Genomic DNA, 19,692 nt, shown 5'->3' with positions numbered 1-19,692 from the left:
ATCAAAGAAAACGAAAGGCATTGATTGCGATTCGTTACCCACCATTAGTGTATTCGTAATATAAAAACTATTTGGTTTTAGAAATCCCAGTTTAGACGAATGTCAATGGTCAATTTTAACCTCATTTGAAAAAGGCCAGATTGGCGCCCATGCGATGCCACTTCACGTGACGTCACAGGGACCTAGTTTCTATACGAGTAGATAGGAGTTTTACATCGTCTGAGATTACCAATGCATGCATGAGGCACAGAGCTCAGGGAAACATCTCTTAATAATCACTAATTAAAATTGCCTATGGTCGGAAAGTTTCCTTGATTTGATAGGGTATTAATAATCCTTATTTAAGCCAAGCGTTACATCCTAGCAGCCTGCATCGTAGCGGGCTCGTAACCTCGCAGCAAGTTGGCCTCACACGGCGGCAGTAGGAACCAGAATGACGTCACACGGGCTTTTCCCGGCATTCATACTTAGCTGTCGCGTTTTCGCACGCTTGAAAATTTTCACTTTTCATTTAATCGCCAAAAAGTAGATATCGTCATTTTAAAAATCTGAAAGCGTGAAATGCGTACTCCTGGAGTAATAATCTTTCGATTTAGGCAATAAATAAATAATCGGAAACCACCCTATTGGAAAGCACTGAGATCTTACCAGGAACTATATAACCAGCGATATTAAGTGGACGTATCTGTCCCTCGTGACGAGTATTATTTGGTAACGAATTTGTCTTTTATAATTTATGCCAACATTTTGAACTTTTCTGCGTATTTTTGTATCACATCCACTGACCTATTCCTTTGCGTAATGGAAGCTTACTCTGAGCGTAACATTATTATTCTAAACGACAAGCGTCCGCAGTTATGCATAATCACTACACAATCTTGGTCTTCGGAATGAAACCGTGTCGAGTTATTCTCAAGCTTAGCTTACGTCCTTAAAACCATTGACTATCCTCCGCTGACGAACGCTCAAAATTAAGCAAAAATCATGGAATCGCGCTAATACGTTGAATTGCTCTCATATCTAATCTGCAAAATTGCGTAATTTTTCTTTAAGGCTATTAGAGAGAAAATATGCTTGTGTGATAAATGGGAATTAATTTAAATAATCTTTTGGCACAAAAATCATTTTCAGATTCAAGGATAAAATGGGGAAAAACCCACAAAATATTGGACAAGAAAATCGATTCGCTCTTCAGCATATTTTAGGGAGAAAACCAAATAACGAAAGTTCCTATAACATCTGCGTTTTCAACATGAGTCTTCAAGTGGAGGGCAAATACGGAAGCTAGTGTTGATTTCGGTTTAAAAGCTAGGCTCACAAAAATTTAATCGAGTTCTAACTTAATGGAAAAACGGAGTATTCGGGTAACTCATCCCTATCATGATCCATCCAACCCATATGGAATGCAAAAAATGTATCATCAAAGATTTGGAGTTAATATTTACGTTGGCAGGGGACTTGAACTTATCATCACTATTCGTAAGGACCTGAAGAAGTGGCTTGAGGCCTTCAGATTTTCAGGAGATGACCCTTCGATCTTTCCTTCAAATAGTTCGGTGCGTCTTTACCATCTAAGCAGGAATTGCGTAGTTAATAATTTAAACTAATGGAAAATACTGTTACGTATAGCATGCTGTATTTATCTAAATGCTAAAATTTTGTATTTAATTTTAGGTTACACTTGCATGCCTGAAATCAAATTTGGTGATACCTATTTAAACTTTTTATTTTGGCCATAAGAGACCCGTCATTTTTGACGTTTCAGATTTTTACGTGGTTTCCTTTACGCCACTCTTTCGGTCAGGTTAATGATGTAGATAAGTTATCGAGTCAATTAGCGGTAAGCTCGTAACTTCCATGGTAAAATATGACCGATTGAATAGCTCTAACAATTAGTACCACTCCGTCTACAATAGAACGATACGGAAGTTATTTAAGTTATTTAACTACACATCTCCTGAACTACAGTAGTTAATCTAACTATTGTTACTCGTTGTCAAATGCAGTTCTTATTTTGAATCTTTAATATTTTTCAAGGTAGTATGTAAGATATATTTCATTCACTGCAAAGATTTTGCGAGAGTATTTTTTTATCAATACATGCTGATAGTGATTCATTTTTTCGTGCCTGTAGTGTGCACTCGTCTACTTTATTCGCCTTTTTTTTAATGATTCGTTTTCAAACTACCTTGGAATAGCATGTTAGACTGAGAGCATAAGGGGCTATCTTTACAGCTGAAGTAGAATCTTGACCTATCCGGTTGTGGCCTCCCGTACGTTGAATGGTACTAGAGGCTGAACAGGCATCTAACGATGAATACGTCAGGGCAAAGAGTGCTATAAAAATATGTACCATCAAAATACCTTGCTAACAAAATCGATTTCAATATGGAAGTGCCACTTTAAAACAAACGTGTGTCGTCTTTTTTTGTATCAATCAATGCTTTTTGCTGTCGACAAGGTGGTAAAAATGGACATTGGATTACAAGTATAAAATTAGGTGAGGATAATAGATAATTCTGTCGATCGAATGGATGTTAATGATGAAACTAGAATTTTGCTAGGGAATGAAATGATAGATAGCGAAATGAGTGTCCATGAAATGTTTAGTTTTGACAATTTGCAGAAATAATTGCCGCCCTTTGAGGCTTAGGGTATGTGTTGGAGGCATTGAATAATCGAAGAAAAAAGTTAAAGAAGGATATTGGAAGGAAAATTAGGAATATACTCCTCCACATAGCTGAACGATACACGAAACGAAAGTGAGTGAGAAACGAGGGCTGGATATTTGGCCTAACAAGCGTTTAGAATTGCGTGAATTTCAAATGTACGCACCATTTTTACGAGAAACTGAAATATTTCATAATTAGTATTACCTACCATTTCAGTTAGTGTACATTTCACCTTTTTGCTATCGTTATTAAAACATGTATTATTTTTCTTTCATTATTGCTTTTTATCAATGCAATGGTTGGGATCAAAATGAGATCATCGAGTATACGAGCCGCAAGTTATTAAATTAATAAGAACGAAATGATTTAATTAAGAGCTTATTGATTAAACATGGAGGGACTTCTCTGCACGTATAATTTCTGATTCATTTAATGGTGTTATTGTGGTCGTAATGCGATAATTTCTTGGAAATGGAGATGGAAATTTTTACTCGGACGAAAAACAAACTGATGAAAAATATATCATTTTTATTCTATACTACTCAGAAAGCCTATTCTATCTGTGTGTGGTGCGAGATATTAGGGCACAGGTCACATGAAACACATGTTTACACACGAAAAAGTAAACGAAAGATCATTGAAGTTGGGTCGATTATTAGGTCGTGGAAATCCCGTTCTTCTAATAAATTTTAAGAGAAGAAACATACACTCCCTCAAGCTTATAAAATTTGCACGTGAAAATTTTTCAACCATGACATTTTTCATGACTTGATGTTTTATAGCATAGGAAATTTTTATATAACATTTATTGGATATAATTCTGTCCATTCAATGTCCATTTTAACTAAAGAAAATTACACGATAACCTTGAAATACTTTTTTCAACAATTTTCTTCGATTATTAGGTCCTGGATATCGTGGAAAATCGCATGGACTCATTTCCATATGGAAAAATTCTACTCCATCACGCATCAATCTTCGGATTTTAGGCGAAAGAAATCAGGCGTGTAAAGAATTTATCACTGCAATGGCTTGAAAACACACTTTTGCACATAATTTGTTCAAAAAATATGACTTAAAGTACATCAAACTGACCCCTTCTTCTAAGCAATTCAAAGAGAAGAAAAAATACTCCCTAATGCAAACAGTATTTGCACGTGAAATTTTTCCAACCATGATATTTTTCATTAACGTTTTGTAGCATAGGAAATTTTTATATCATACTTATTGGACATAGCTCTGTCTGTTTTCCAGAAATTTAAGTAAATTATACGTTAATCTCGAAAAAGGTACGCCGAGAAATCATTCGGAGTTGGTATAGGTAAGTTCGCTGATGTATCGACCGCCTACATCAATACTCCGCAGGCCGTTTTTATAGGTGAGTAGTGGTAGTACTCAGGTCATTACTTCATAAGAAAATATGAAAAAATATTAGGTGCGAGAGATTTCACAGCCTTAGTTCGACCAAGAATTAATTAAAGTCTTTCATTGTTCTGGGGAAAAACAAATTCCTATACATACCTGTCAAGCAGCATATCTCTCTCATTCTATCGTTTATTGGAAAAATAGCGCTGTTTTAATATAAAGGTCTTCGCGTCGCTCTAGAAGGTCTGCTGTTACAATTTGCCGAGTTTTCTAGCCATATAGCAATTCGCCTTAATGTCAAAGTGACGACATAACCAGTCAGATAATCTAGTTATGCGTTGAATACAATTTCAACTCCACAGATACACCTATACTCTGTTCATTTTATCTTAGCGAGAGAGCTAGTGGGGCTAAATCAGGTGGAAGTGAGGAGAAGGACAGTTTCTCGACACGTGACTTTCCCTCGTCCAATCAGCAGACAGTAGGCGTAGCCTCAGTCAGTCGCTCCTAGACCTCCGTAGAGTTAACATCGTGGAGCAGTGTTGCCAAACCTCTTCTTAAAATTCTTTTGGTATGCCTTTCACCAACGGTGCCTCATTCAGCATGGTGGCTGACAATGTCATGGGCTTCTGGGAAAGGCTTATCCTCAATACCTTCCAAATGAGTAGGCATATTGTCACGGCACCGACGTTTTCAGTGACTAAGTTTGGCGGCTATGTACATTTGGCAACGTTAAGTTTGCTCCTCCTCTCTTTCTCAGTACTACCCCCACCCAAGGAGGTTGTAAATATATTTGTATTCTTTTGTTTTGTATTTGCATATACATTTGTACTAGTTGTAGTTGTATATTTGCAACCTCCTTGCCCCTGCCGCATTATCGAAGCCTTCCGCGAGTGTCCGGGATCTCACGAAACCTCACCCGCAAACACAAAGTGAATATATTATAGCATTTATTTAAGTTTTCTGATAACATTAGAAGTCGCTTTTTTCCTGGAACAATTGAGGCCTATTCTAAATTTTAGGTCGAAATCTAATGACACTATGAACGCACACAACAATTTTAGCACCTAGTTTTTAAGTCGCTGGCGTCTTAACAACTCCCTACTGCATCGCAGTGCGGATTCTGCGGCACATGTTCGCATGTTTTATCTATTTCTGCTTTGAATAAGGGGAACGTGGAATATAAGGGGATAGAGCGCTGGGCTGATGGTAGAACAGCCTCAAATTCAAATACCGGTTGAAGACTTTCGGCATCCCTAAAAAATATCCTCGCTGTACGAAAAGGACGTGAAAGAAAGTGTGGTATAATAATCATGTGTCTACTTTGAGAGCTCATAAGGGACTGCATGGATGAGGCCCAATACCATCCCATAGAAGGTCGATTTCCGTGGCCACTTCGGTCGCATTTTAATCGGTTTTCAAAAATGTACACGGCGCGGTGATGCGTGCAGCGCGACCCACTTTTTCCCAGCATTATTTTGAAACCTAATGTTTAGAGTTGCGAGGAATATCATTGAGTTTTCATGAATTTGACGATCACATCATCGTGCATATAAATTTCGGTTAAAACCCATGATTTATACCTTATTTCCCCGTGAAAATAGAATCATTTTGCCCCTGAGCGACGCGAGTGGAGACTTTAGTAAACACATTTATATGCTCGGTGGGTGACAGCACATTTAGAGGCCGACTTGAGGATCTTCTTTCGTAATATTCGTGGTAGAACTATTGAATTGGTCATATTTTAACCTGGAAACTGCTAACGATTGAGTGACTTGAAAAACTATTTACATTCATAAACTTTGACCGATATAGTGGAATTAGTGGAGTAATGTAACATACTTAAACGTCAAAAATGGAAGTTCTTCACTGATTCCAGTAAGTTATTTCAACGGGTTAGGACACACAATACATCCATCACCAATCTGTCAGAAAATACAGAAAAAATCAGGACGCGTAATAAATTGTAAATAGTTTTAAATAGGTATTGCCAACTTTAATTTCAAATTAAGGTTTATCATCATTATCTTAAATGGAAAAATAATAAACCAAATTTTCGCAATACATTAAATACAATGCTATCATGTATAGAAGAATAAGTGTGAAAAAATAGCTCTTAAGAGAACTGAATGTACAGCTATGTCAGACAAACATTAGGACTGTTGACCAATGATAATTAACGCTAAACAAAGGATCGTGATTATATAAAAATCTAAGAGCTGAGGAAGACTAAAAAAGGGAAAGTTTAAAATTTAAAAGTTAAAAAAAGTTTCGCCGGGAAAGTATAAAATATTACATAACAAATAGAGACCTGTATAACGGAGGATTAACAAAGCACGATTCAAACATCCATGTCCTGGATAGGAATCACCTACCCAGGCGGGATTCGAACCCTATGACCCACGGTTTGGTAGGCGAGGACTCTACCCCACCGCCACCGAAGTCGGCCTTATCAAAACCAAAGCAGGGTCGCGGGGTGGCCAAGAGATAGGGGGAGGAGTTTTGGGGGGAAGGTTGTAAAGGCGAGGGTATCCCGAGACCCGCTGCCCCCTTTTTACACGATGAAACGCGGAAATCAATATGACGGCGTAAGCACGCGTGCGCACGCTTTGCCAGAGTTTCGCGGGGGTGGCCAGGGGGGTGGAGGGATTAGGGGGAAAGGAAGAGTACCCCTGCGTCGCGCACGAGGTCGTGTGTGGTAATCCGCACGTATGTGTTGCGTCGCGGTGCGTGTATGTGTGTGGATTGCACGCAAGATGTCTCTCGTTGTCCTAGTGAGCGAACCGTAAAAAAATGCTTCCATGCCTGTTGCTCGCGGTAGTATTTTTGTCAATTTTTTGTCTCTCTTCACTAAGACGTTAGTTTATTGGTATTTATTTATTATCAACAAACTTTTCATTCAATTAATGCTAATAATTTTACAATCACTCACATTCAACTTTCTCATTTGTTTTAAAACAAAGTTTTAAAAAATCTAAAATTAATTTTTCGAGCATAGCTTCTAGACAACTGTGAATATTGGCTAAAATAGTTTGTGATTAAATAATTTCTGGAGTATAGGTCGTATAATGCAAAAAGTTTTTTGACAACGTTTCTGTTTGTTTTGAAACCTTCATCAGGGCTATGAATGAAAAAATGAGAGTACAATAAATTACAATAATGTTTAATATTGATACATAAATAAAGGTTACAAATATAGCCCTGATGAAGGTTTTAAAATAAACCGAAACGTCGGCAAACAAATTTTTGCATTATATGACTTATACTCCAGGAATTATTTAATCATTAATTAAAAGAGGTCAAGTCAATGGGAAAAAGAAAATCGAATGATAAAATATTTTTTTTGGCTCAAAACCTCAAGACGATCTACTGTTGGGCCAAGAATCTTTGCAATCCCTCTCGGGTACCGATTTATCATACTCAGCGTGCTTCAAATCTACCGTCGCGGAAGAAGCGTTTTCATAGAAAAAGAGAGGCTAAGAAATATTCGTAAAAATATTCGAGAAGAAAAGTCAAAGATTTCCCACACATATCCCAGAATGGTATTTTACAAATTGAGACACATCTAACATGTCAGTGTAAATAAACAGAAATTTTTTTTATTTGCTCATCCTGGTCGATTATTTATTGACAAATCGACTGATAAGTGCGTGTGTGGATAGCAAGCACACTTGTTTATTAATATTTATTTATTATTAACTAATATTTCCTTAAAATCAAACAACGAGTGATTAATTTCTGAAACATTGGCTAATAAACATCCATTACAAAAAGGATTTAAAAAAGCCTTAGCTACATATAATTCATGAAAAATATCATGGTTGGAGAATCTCGCGTTAAAATATTACAGGCATTTGGTGTGTAATTTTTTCCTTCTCCTTCTAATTACTGTATCGACGGCCAATATATTTTACTTTTAGTGATATTAGTTTTAATAACCATGCCTTAAGGCGTGTTTTCAAACCATTGTAGTGATAAATTTTTTACGCTTTTAATTTATGTCGTATACCTTTTTGTGTCCAATTATTGGTTACTTTGAAAAATTTCCACTTATTTTTCATATGAAGGCGGCCTAATCATAAGCTTAATGACTAATTGGCCTGCATAATCTTATGGATATATCTAAAAATTGTAATAGTATATCACTAGTAATAGGGTAGTTTCCTTCATCAAAGAAAACGAAAGGCATTGATTGCGATTCGTTACCCACCATTAGTGTATTCAAAATATACAAATTATTTCGTTTTATAAATACCTGTTTAGACGAATGGCAATGGTCCATTTTTATCCTCATTTGAAAAGGGCCAGATTGGCGCCCATGCGATGCCACTCCACGTGACGTCAAAGGGACCTAGTTTCTGTAGGAGAAGATAGGAGTTATACATCGTCTGAGGTTACCAATGCATACATGAGGCGCAGAGCTCAGGGAAACATGCCTCAATAATCACCTATTAAAACTGGCTAAGGTCGGAAAGTTTTCTTCGTTTGATAAGGTATTAATAATCCTTATTTAAGCCAAGCGCTACCAGCTAACATGGTACTGAGCTACCTGGTAGCAGCCTGCATCGTGTCAGCGCTCCAAGGTCACCTCACACGGCGACAGCGGGAACCAGAACGTCGTCACGCGGAGTTTTCCCGGCATTCGTACTTGGCCGTCGCGTTTTCGAGCGCTTGGAAATTTTTCACTTTTCATTTAATCGCGAAAAATAGATATCGTCATTATGAAATCTAAAAGCGTGAAATACGTACTCAAGGAGTAATAATCTTTCGATTTAGGCAATAAAAAAATAATAGGAAACCGCCCTATTAATAGTAAACTTGCTTTAGTAATGTATCGTCTTAATTTGGTTAAGGTTGTGCATTTAATGCTTGTACAGGGTTCCCTTTCAACCGTGAATAAGCCGTGATTTTCGTCAACCGTGAAAAAACCTGGAAATAGCCGTGAAATTCGCTATAAAACCTTAAATCAGACTTGATTGTAGATCTACGATTGGCGGATCAAAAGAAAAATCGATTTGTCGATCATATTTTAAGATCAGTCACTCGCAGACACTGTCCACGCATTTATTTGCACACGTGTATTTGAAGTGCAATTATTGGTCCGTGTGCCATGACGACACACAGACCTTAAGGCTGTGATAGGAACACCGTTAGCCAAAGTGATCATTAACCCTGGCGAGAAATCAGACACCTCTTCACTTCCCTGTCACCCTCCATTTTCCCGCTCACAACCTTTAGCCGGCCCTAAATTTTGTTTACGATAGGCGACGTCATAAGAGCTCTTTCATTGCTGCGTTTGCATTCTCGGCGTTTCCTATATATTTTTAGGTAACGTGCGGCCGGTGATTGCTATGTGATCAATATTTCTTCCTAAATGGCTCATCAACATACCGTGAATTTGACGCAATTTTGACCGTGAAAACCTGGAGAAAACCGTGAATTTTATAATTAAGTTAGAGTGGGAACCCTGTTGTAGATTCTGCGCTTCTGGTGTTTCTTTAGAATCTTGTGGATGGATGTTGACATATCCGCATTACGAATGATTTTACCGCCTTTAATTCCCTATCAAGTATTACTCGAGGAAATTTTGGATGAAACTGAGGCTGAGAAAATCCTCGGAATAACCGTGCGATTCGAGTTTTCGCGTGGATAGTGTATTTAAAAATGTATATTTAGTTTGCCAAGTCGCAACGTAGAGTCGCGAAGTTTCGCTCCTGTATTGCGTTGTCGTAAACTGCATTTTATGTTCAAGAATCTATTTGTATGTTCTCTTCTGGTTTAACGTAATAGTACCTATTTTTTGGTGTTCAATAAACAAATGAATTAAATAAGTACTATCTCGTAAATATATTGTTATTTAATAACGTCTTATATTGAATATTTCCGCTGGTACTTTTTTTAATTCGAATCATTTTTAACTTGCATTGAAATAGAAAAAGTTTTCATTATATATGTTTACCATAATGCCACGCTAAAACTGGGCAAAGGAAGAATTTCGCTATTCGTGTGAATTAAAAATTCCCGCGTACACATTTTCTATTTGCAATATAATTTTTGAACTTGCATCGAAGTACAAAAAGTTGTCATAATATATTTGTAGTATATCGGCTCATTAAAAATTGGGTTATCGAAGTATTTCGTTCTTGGTTTGTTGAAAACCTCACCTTGTCAATGTTTTGTCGCGTATAAACTGTTCAAGTCTATGATGCAAATGATGTCGCTACGAAAATGCTGTTTAATTTTCCTTGCGTGCGCTAGTTCTCGGTGCGTGAGTGATATAGACGTTAATTCTCCCCGTTGTGGTGAACGAGCGAAAAATAAAATCAGCGCTTAATATATTCACAACAGGTCGTCGAGTCGTGGAGTTGATGGAAAAAAATTAAATAACCCCGGAAACTGCCAGGAAAGTTAGGTCGCTGCATCCACGCGACGTGCTTTTCAGGAACTTTTGCGGTCCGGTTAGTAGTTTTCTTTGAACTTGGCAAAAGTTAAAGGCTATCATGTGTTTTGGTAATATTTGTTTTGGGCAAGTATGTTTTTAGCATCGCGGAAGTTGGAAACGCGTTTAAGAAAATTTTGAATTTTTTAAGTGCACCTCCGCTTTGTATTTATCTCTCTGAGAAATCATGCTTGATGTACTTTGATAAAAAATAAATATTCCCTCACTGAATTTTCGTTTTCTTGGTTTTTCTTGTAGTGCATACATTTAGTACCTTCATTAACGAGATTTAGCGATGGCTTTATGTTAAACTCATTTTATTACCAATCTGTATATCAATTTAATCCTGTATCTGTAATGATTTCCGTTAACATTTAAAACATTTTTAATCACTTGAGGGTTATTTTTGCCAATGTTATCGTCGGTTTAAAGATATAATTCTATAATTAAAATTCGTATTTGCCTAGAATTGTGGACATTCTTAGGTCTCTTGAAGAACTAAATAAAATGTTGCTTATTATAATTAAATCCTCGTGCGTTCGCTAATTGCATACTTATCAACACGCTTGTTAACGATAATTAAGTTAGTATCCAGTAAGAATATATTTTTGTTTTGATAAAAATGTAATCAGCGTTAACGAGTGTTTTGATTGATTGACGAATATATTTTTGTTTTGATAAGTATTTACATAGCGTCAGAGAAGTTGCAAATCCGTTGGAGAATTGTTGAATTTGTGAGAGCATTCCCACATTGTATTTAGCTTTGAGGAAGTACATGTATCTGGTGTGCCTACATTAAAACAATCATATCCTCTATTACAGAAGATCGTAGGCATAAGATCAGTCAGCCTTAGACCTGATAATGATGAGGAAGGTTCTCATCGAAGCGTTGCCCATAAACATTCTTAACCAGTGCCTAACTCGAGAAGATTTTATCATATCGTGTATCCATTCAAGCAATGTAAGTTGCGAATGACATACGTCATATATTCTTCCCAAATATCCATATGAGGAGATGTTAACTCAAAATTAGAGTATTATGCGTAGTGGTCATCGTTAATTAATTTTCGAAGTTACCTTTATGGGTATCATAATAATAATAATAATAATCATCATCTTCTGCGTCATAACAGATTTACAGATCATGAAACCTCGGTTTGATTGAAATGTAGCATCAATTAAGTGAAAATAACCTCAAATATGTTTAATAAAAGCTATATATCCACCTACAGTATTTTAATATACTTTTTTATTCATCTTCACCTAGCTGAATACAGCACATTTAAGGCCTTTACGTTAAGGGATTTTTAGCAATCAACAATAGACCATCACACAAACCCGTGAAATTATCTCAATAGTAATGCATCAAATTGCTAGACCTGGCTCCTGTATCCCGTGTTGAATGTGAACTTAGTTCCCCTCGCGTGCGTGGTGAACGGCAGCAATGGGCTTGCCTCCTACTATGATGGATGGGAGAAGTTCACCCCCGCAATTAGCCTCCTTTCGGGGATTATCGTGCATATTATCCGGGCTGGGGCGTCAGTGACGTCCGGCTGCTGACGCACGCTAGTGGTAATATGGGGGATCCTCTTAACGTTTCAGGTCACGCTCCAATGCTCTTAAGGGGACGCACTAATATTACTGTAAAGGATTCTTCAGTGTGACCCTAGATGTGTCGTCACCCGCCGCGCATTCAAATGGATTTGCAGAGGTCGTCACTAAAGTTGCTGACTGCAGGGCGATCCGAATATCACGGAGAAATAAGCTATAATTGGGGATTTTGGGCGCAATTTATACAAGGTGAAAATAGCTGAAAGATCAACGTTTCCAGCAGTTTAATCGTTATTTCGAATAAAAATTTCCTCGTGTCTGAAAAAAGGTAGGAACCTTATTTTTGAAACAACCCTCGTGTCTTTGAACATGTAGTTCAAGGGTCTTCGACCCGCAGTCCCCGGGCCGCATGCAGCTCTCCTGCTAATTTCTTCATCTACATCTATCTACGTACTACCCCGCAAGCCGCCGAAAAGGCGTGTGGCAGGGTGTGCTAGGACACCAGCCGTTTTACAATAAAAAGGAAATGCTCTAATGAATTTACGACTAGCATTTATTGAAATCCTTTATGGTTGGGGGGAAAAACGAATTCCCATATCTATCCGTTCGGCAAAATGTCTCTCTTCGATTATTTCTTCTGTCAGACCTGGAAATATAGTGGGGCTCTAATATTATGTTCTTCTTGTCGCTCTTAAAGATATCCATTCTCAATTGTTCAAGCAGTCTAAGCCTAGCGCGCAGCCTCTGAGTCTCCAGCGGCTCTCAGCCTAATTCGCTTAACATTAAACAATATTAGCATTCTTGCGGCCCCTGGTGGCTAAAGAAAATGTTGTATCGCGCCTTACTGTATAAAATATATATCATCACACTCGTCCAAAATAAATAATGCCAAAAATCACAATCATTGATTGAACATTTTAACGAATAAAGATTATTGCACTTTGAAATTATATGTTTATTTTATTTTATTGATGCGGTGGTAGAGTGACGTGGTGCGTTGTGGCCCGCCTGAGGGTGTGAAATCGATTTTTGGCCCTTGCATTAAAAAAAGTTGAAGACCCCTGGTGAAGATGAAGCTCGCTACTATGTCTCTTCAAGGTTGTAGCTCTTCAGGGATAATTGTTGTCGAGTGCTAATTCGGCATCGATCGGGACAAAACTTACCAATTTTGCCATTGAAAAGGCAAATTTTCGGGTTAAATATCATTTAAGTCCAGTCGTCGTGCCTACGTCGCATTTATTCACGTGTATCGCATCAATAGCGCATTTAAAGTCTATGCGATTTTCACGTATCATTAACCATAGTGTCTCTGCACGTGGCCGATAAAACTATCATTTCATATAGTTTTTTAATTAAGCGTGTTATTTTTAATCTTTTTTATTTTGTTTCTTTTTTTTTTCTAAATTAAATTTCGTTATTCTAATTTTGATTTTTTAGCGTGGATGGAAGTCGGGAAAACTCATTTAGTAGCAGAGACATGAACGTTTCTTTTGATTAACTCTGTGGGGAAACCACCTTCTTAAAGCAAGTCATTTAAAGTCATTGAGTTATTTGCAAAAGACGTAGAAGATTCTGTAAGCTTTAGAATACGGGTCGAGCCTTATTGGCGCTCGGAATACATTCTCACAAGGCGCTCTCCTTGCAATTATATCTGATTGCTATCTGTGTAAACATTCCCTTTTTTCTCGTCGGTCTAGCTCCTATCGCAGCTGAATGATTTCATTCAGTCGAGAGCTGAATTCTAATGATTGGTTCCATCGAGCTGGAAATGATAATCTTAAAGACCCTCATTACTTGATGAATTTCCGTGTTCGTTCCATTTTCCTTCATTAAGTAAGGAGAAAGAATGGGAAAAAATTTGAATGTCTTGACTTAGTTTTTTTTTATTTCCCCCGAACGGCGTAGTTAGTTATCCTTTCGTTGAATTCATGATTCATCCAAATTTTCCTGCCTGCCCGGTTAGCCGCTGAAAGGATGTCTGTTAGGGTTGCTTGTAGACGTAATAATATGGGGTTGGGTGGTAAAGTGTTTATTAAAGGGAACCAAATTCAACTAAAAATCTGCGAATAGAAAAATTTTATTTTCAGTTTGAGAAACCTGTGTTATCAATAATAGTTTTAGTTTTCATCTTTATATAGTGTACCTACTCCTTGTTGTAGAAGTTTTTTTATCAAATGTTTCTGGTGTTTTTATCCTGGTATTTGTGTGTTGTAAATTTTCTTTAATTTCCCTGTAAGTTGTAGTAATTTTAATGCCGTTAACGAAAGTGCAAGCGTTGTTATCTCGCTCTGCCCTTTGGATACTGCATCAAAATGACATCAACAATGATAACTTAAGCACTCAAAATGCTTTTTTGACGTGGAACTCTTTCTGTTCACGGAGTTTGTAAAATAATTGGAGCATTTTCGAAGACGGTTATATTTTTAAGTGTTAACATTGGAATTATATATTTATCTTAACCTAGCGTTATCTATATATTTGATGTCTTCTTTACAAAGTTTTTACGATGTTATTTTTTCCAGCATGGGTAGTTAGTCAGCCAGATTGCTCAGGTTGGTGTTCCGCTCCCGTTTTTTTTTTTTTCAAATTCTGTGTCTTGTGTTAAATTTGAATTAGAAAGTGTTTTGACTAAATTACTTTCTCTAGATGTGTACGAATGCGTTATGCTATCTTCACTATTCTAGTAGGTATAAAATATTTAGTTTTCTATGTATGGGGTTGGTATTAAAAAAAATCTGAATTAAGAAAAGGGGGTGTGGGGTCGGGAAAATGCTTATTTTTGCTAATAAAAAGGGTGTTTGAGTCATAAATGTGTTTACGCAATACCCTAAAATATGACCGTGGTTTAAGTATCATGTTCTGTGCTGCCATACTGGATTCACGAGATAGCTCTGTGCTGAAAGTTTGTTGAAACGAATCTAGTATCTTATGCTCAAGTTTTACTCTACATCTCGTAATAGTTTAGTCAATTATTCAAAATAGTAAACGCTCCCTAAAATATGACCATAGTTTAAATACCACGTTGTGTGTTGGCGTACGATTTTCACGTGATCGTTCTGTACTGCAAGTTTCCTGGAAAGAACAAGCGTTACCGTTCATCTTGTAATGTATCCAGTGTAGTAAACACCCCCTTTTAAAAGTGTTTGCGATGTTTTTCCCCCCAGCATGTGTCGTGCCAGCCAGACTACTTAATTTTGTTCTCGTCTCTCTCTTTTCAGACTCTGAGCACGGAGGAGATGGTCGTGGATGACCCCAATGAGGTAAGGCGCCTGCAAACTCTTCCATAATCCCTTTCCCCCTCAGATTGGGAAGGATTACTCCTCCTTCTCCTCTCCTAAGGGCGTCAACCCCCTCCTCATCCTCATACCGTACCCCTGCGACCCTTTTTCAGCCTCCCCCGCAGTCACACAAACCCCTTTTTTTTTAGCGAGGTCTTGTTGTCGGGGTTAATGATCGAGCCGCTTTTGCTAGCCCTTCGACTCATCCTCTGCGCCCGTAATGTTTTCAGTAAAGGAGGCGTTCCCGGAGTTGAGTCCCTCTTGTTCCGAGGATGGGGAGGAAAAACTACCTAATGCAGTTCACAAGTCTGGATTCCTCTTCCCCCTCTCTATATTCCTTCCTCTTTTCATTCCTTCGATAAGTCCGCACTATCTTTTTTCCTTTTACGTATTCCCCTGGTTTGCTTCCGGTCGGTTAAGGAATTTCTGACCTGTGCGAAGGACATTGCCGCGTCGTATGCGTGCCTGGGACCACGTAGGTTTCCGGGTTTTCCACTAGCCTTAAAAAGATGCGTCAAAAAAGGAGTATGATGGCCTCAATGAAAAATATAAATAAATACTCGCATAACAAGTACTGTTTTGGAGCCCTAAAAATAAGCTCTTATAAAAAAAATTTTTTTAAAAACCAGCCTTTATATTTAGATTACAGGGGATGAGCAACGTTTATATATGACACAAAGCAAAAAAACTCAGTGACCCCGAAAAACCAAAAGTGACGTATTAAAAAAGTCACTATATTTATTAAATTTTCAGTGAATGGTAAGCCCCCTATGTTTCAAAATGCCACCCCTATGCTTTTAAATGCCTACTATGTGGATATGCCTAAACTGGATAACTTTTACTGTGGTCGCAAAACAGGAAAATCGACCATTTGGAACTTCTTAGATCAAAAACATGTTTTGGGGGGCTATAGGTTGACTGGGGGGTGGTTAAGTTGGAGAGAAAAAGTTATATTTTCATGTATTGTCATCGGAAATGAAGAAGTGTGCAAAATTTCAGCGTTTTTGCTTCACAGGAAGTGAGTCAAATTTGAGTTACAAGATTTGTACCAGACAAACAAACAGACAGGTTGGTGAGTTGATATAAAGGCTGGAATCACGTTTTCAGCATCAAAATCCCGGGACCCCCCTATGTCCTGGCGTGTTTTCCATACACCCAGGAATCTCAGGAAAAAAACCCCGCCACTTTCAAAATTCTGGCTACGCTACTGCCTGGGACGTAATTATTGTCTTAATTTCATAATTTTTAGGTTTCTCAAAAAATAAATTTAGAAGTTGGATTTTTATGTGTAGGTACCCGAATAATATCAATTCAAAGCAAATATTTCATTTGTAACAATAATTGCCTAATTCAAAGTAATAACTTCGATTTCAATGACGTTTTTGTGTAAAATTATTTCACTCAAAATATAGATACGACATACATGAAGTATCTAGTGTGAATGAGTAAAATCAGTTATCCAATGGGCACTTCTAGGAAGTATTTGAAATGCGCAACATAAAGATTGAACGCACAGCGTCTTTTGATCATAACATCATTTTCCTTCCTTTTAGGATGGCGATAACAACAGTAATTATAAACGGACGGTTTACAAATAACTGCTGTAACTAATACTTCCAACTGAAAGTAGTAACGATTTGTGCGTTATTCCAAAGGTTTTGCTGTTTCAGGCGCTGCATTGTGATTGGTGGAGAGTATGGCGGTTTTTAAGGTAGCGTGTTAGAAGTACCTGACGTTCCTGTTATAATTTGTTAGCGTTTGCGCAATTTTCTGAAGAAACACTTGAATCGCGTATTTGACCCGAGGAAGTCGGGTGGTTTGCTAGGGGAACTGTTTTGCCTCTGGGGACCTTGAGGGATGAAATTCTGCGAAGATGAAACTCATCTGAGCAACGGAGCATATACATCCCAAAGAATAATAAAAAAGTAAATTAAAATTGAGAACCTTCGTAGAATGCTCCGCTAAATATAAGTTTGATACTTCACGCAATCAGAGAGTAATTCAACTTGGTAATTTGAAGGCAGTATTTTCTATTCTAAGTAGCGATATTTTCTTCAGTATTAGTATAAAGTAAAGACAAGTTTAGCTGTACATTTAGAGAGTACCTGTATCTTCAGTATTACTGTATAGATTTCGACAAGTTTAGCTTTAAGTATGCAAAAAATTAGAGCATACTATGAAACAAAATTATTCACGACCAAACTCGCAGTATTAACACTTATCATAGCAACCAAAATACTGCCTCGTTTACTTCGTACAATACAGCACACACGTGAAAATATATAGTGGACGACTCTGCCCGTTCAGAGCAAAATTTCATCTATAGCTCTTGACAAATTTCCGTGTGTAAACTGCAAGGTGACACAACTTTATACCACTTCAGACTTGGAATTAGGCCAGGTATATTTATCCAATTTTAGAATTTGCTATCGTAATTTCTGAAAATATAATATCACTACATGTACTGAAATCAGTACAGCGTCAAATCAAAAATAATTAAGCAGTATTCTTTTCAAAGATGTCTTGGAACTTGGTGTAGTGAGAGCATGTCTATTGATCAAAGAGAGCCTTCTAAACCAATCGTTCTTCACAGCAAAATTTCACCATTGTTGATATTATTTTCGATTTCCACCCATGCCAACCAAAGACCTCATTTCTCGTCCTCTCCCACGCCTACGTAGAGATTCCTCTACCGCCCACACGAATTCCTTACGCATCAGCACGAACTCAATTATCAAGAGTATATTTCCCTGCGTTTTCACAGCATTTAATGTCATAACACGGGGTCACACTACAACATACCATGGAAATAGGGCAATAACATGCAAATATGTAAACACAGCCAGTTGCAGAAAAATTGGGAATGCTGAATGTTAACAAATAAAATCGGGTAGCTTGTGAACAAGCTACACTGGACGGCAAAAAATATTGTTTCTCGAGCTCCGATACCATTCCTGCTGATTCCAATGTAAAATGACCTTCTCAGTCCAAATATGACATGCGTTTTTCCCCATCACCCACCATTTTCGGGGAATACCCCCCTCCAATTTTTTTACATCACTTTTCGATAATTTGGAGGGACGATAGGGATTATTTTCACATTTACATTTCTTACAAGGGTTTAGAGAGGTGAATTAAATCGAATTAATAGGTGAATAATTATCGGCCTTTATAACCCAATGTTGCTTCTAGGTAACATAAAAAATGTATTAATGTCATGCTCTATTCAGGAAAGTTTCAAATTACGTGTTCTTTTGTGATGTAAAGTTTAATGGCGAAATGTGTCGCTGCCACAATAATTATGATTGAGAGAAAATTTTCATATTTTTAAAATGAGAAATCTTGAAGTTTGATTTCACCCAGAAGCAGCTATGAGTTAGAAAGGGTTAATTAAATAACTGTCTACTCCCTACGATGCAAGGTTCTTCCCCAGAAAATACATGAAGTACACAGAAAAAAGCAGTCCACATTAGTGTAAAGAATGGATACAAGACCACTGACATAGGAGAAGGCGTAAGAGTTATCAAAATCATTTTCTAAGCCTCCTTTTATGGGCAAATTATGGTGTGTTTTCCTCTATTTCAGTTGATGGTAAGAAATTCCTCCCTTCAAAAGCGTAGGGTACGTATCATGTGATTACAAACGCACCTGAGTAACGTCATCATTATTTAAACGTCGTTATTCTGGGATTTCTAAAAAAAAATCAACATTTGATTTTCACTTGTACCCGAATTTTATAAATATAAAGGAATTATTTCATTTAAAATAATAATTTCATTCAAATAAATGATTTCATTTAAATCAATATTTAAGTTAGAATAATTATTTCGCTTAAAACATAAAATTTATGATTTATTAGTATTAATGCATCATCTGGTACTAATTCGCTTCATCAGAAATCCAGTGGGCGTAGCTCATTTATATCGTAGTTATGAATTGGGCGTTCTTCCAAAGGTTGTCAAATCAACGTTAAAAATTGAGATAAAGAGGAAAAAAAGCTGTACTTTAATCACTGAGGTAATTTTTTTAGCTCTTTATTATTTTTAAGTTTTCCCTTAGCATTGAGTGAAGAGATTTTTATTTAAGTTTAATCTATAATTTTTGTTATGTTTTATGTACATTTTTAGACGTTTAACATAGTCACCGAGTTCCCAAATTAGATGGAAATAGCCTATTTCCAAAATTCAATCTATATTTAGTCTTTTTTTCTGAAGTAGTTTCTCGTTTCAGTTTGCACGTGGTAATTATTTCAATGCAATAAGCTATTGCTATTTTGCTCGAAATGACTGGAGTCGTGAATGGTATATTTTCACGTTTATGAAGTATTGTATGAAATATACTGTACTGTCTATTGATAGACATTAGACATTTTTGGAAGCAATGATAA

General features: G+C 37.1%; 1 protein-coding gene across 1 annotated transcript in view; it reads left to right on the top strand.

Annotated features, from left to right (window-relative positions):
• The window catches only part of LOC124168699 (ribosomal protein S6 kinase 2 beta), a 422,541-nt gene that overhangs the window by 267,841 nt on the left and 135,008 nt on the right, over positions 1-19,692 (top strand). Inside the window, exon 3 of the mRNA XM_046546965.1 lies at positions 15,246-15,287. Within this exon, the coding sequence (XP_046402921.1) occupies positions 15,246-15,287 (42 nt within the window). The remainder of the gene's footprint in view (positions 1-15,245; positions 15,288-19,692) is intronic.

This window comes from Ischnura elegans, chromosome 12 (genome assembly GCF_921293095.1).
Source record: "Ischnura elegans chromosome 12, ioIscEleg1.1, whole genome shotgun sequence".
Taxonomy (NCBI): domain Eukaryota; kingdom Metazoa; phylum Arthropoda; class Insecta; order Odonata; family Coenagrionidae; genus Ischnura; species Ischnura elegans.
Note: the sequence above shows the minus strand (reverse complement) of the source record. Positions and strands in the feature narration are given on the sequence as shown.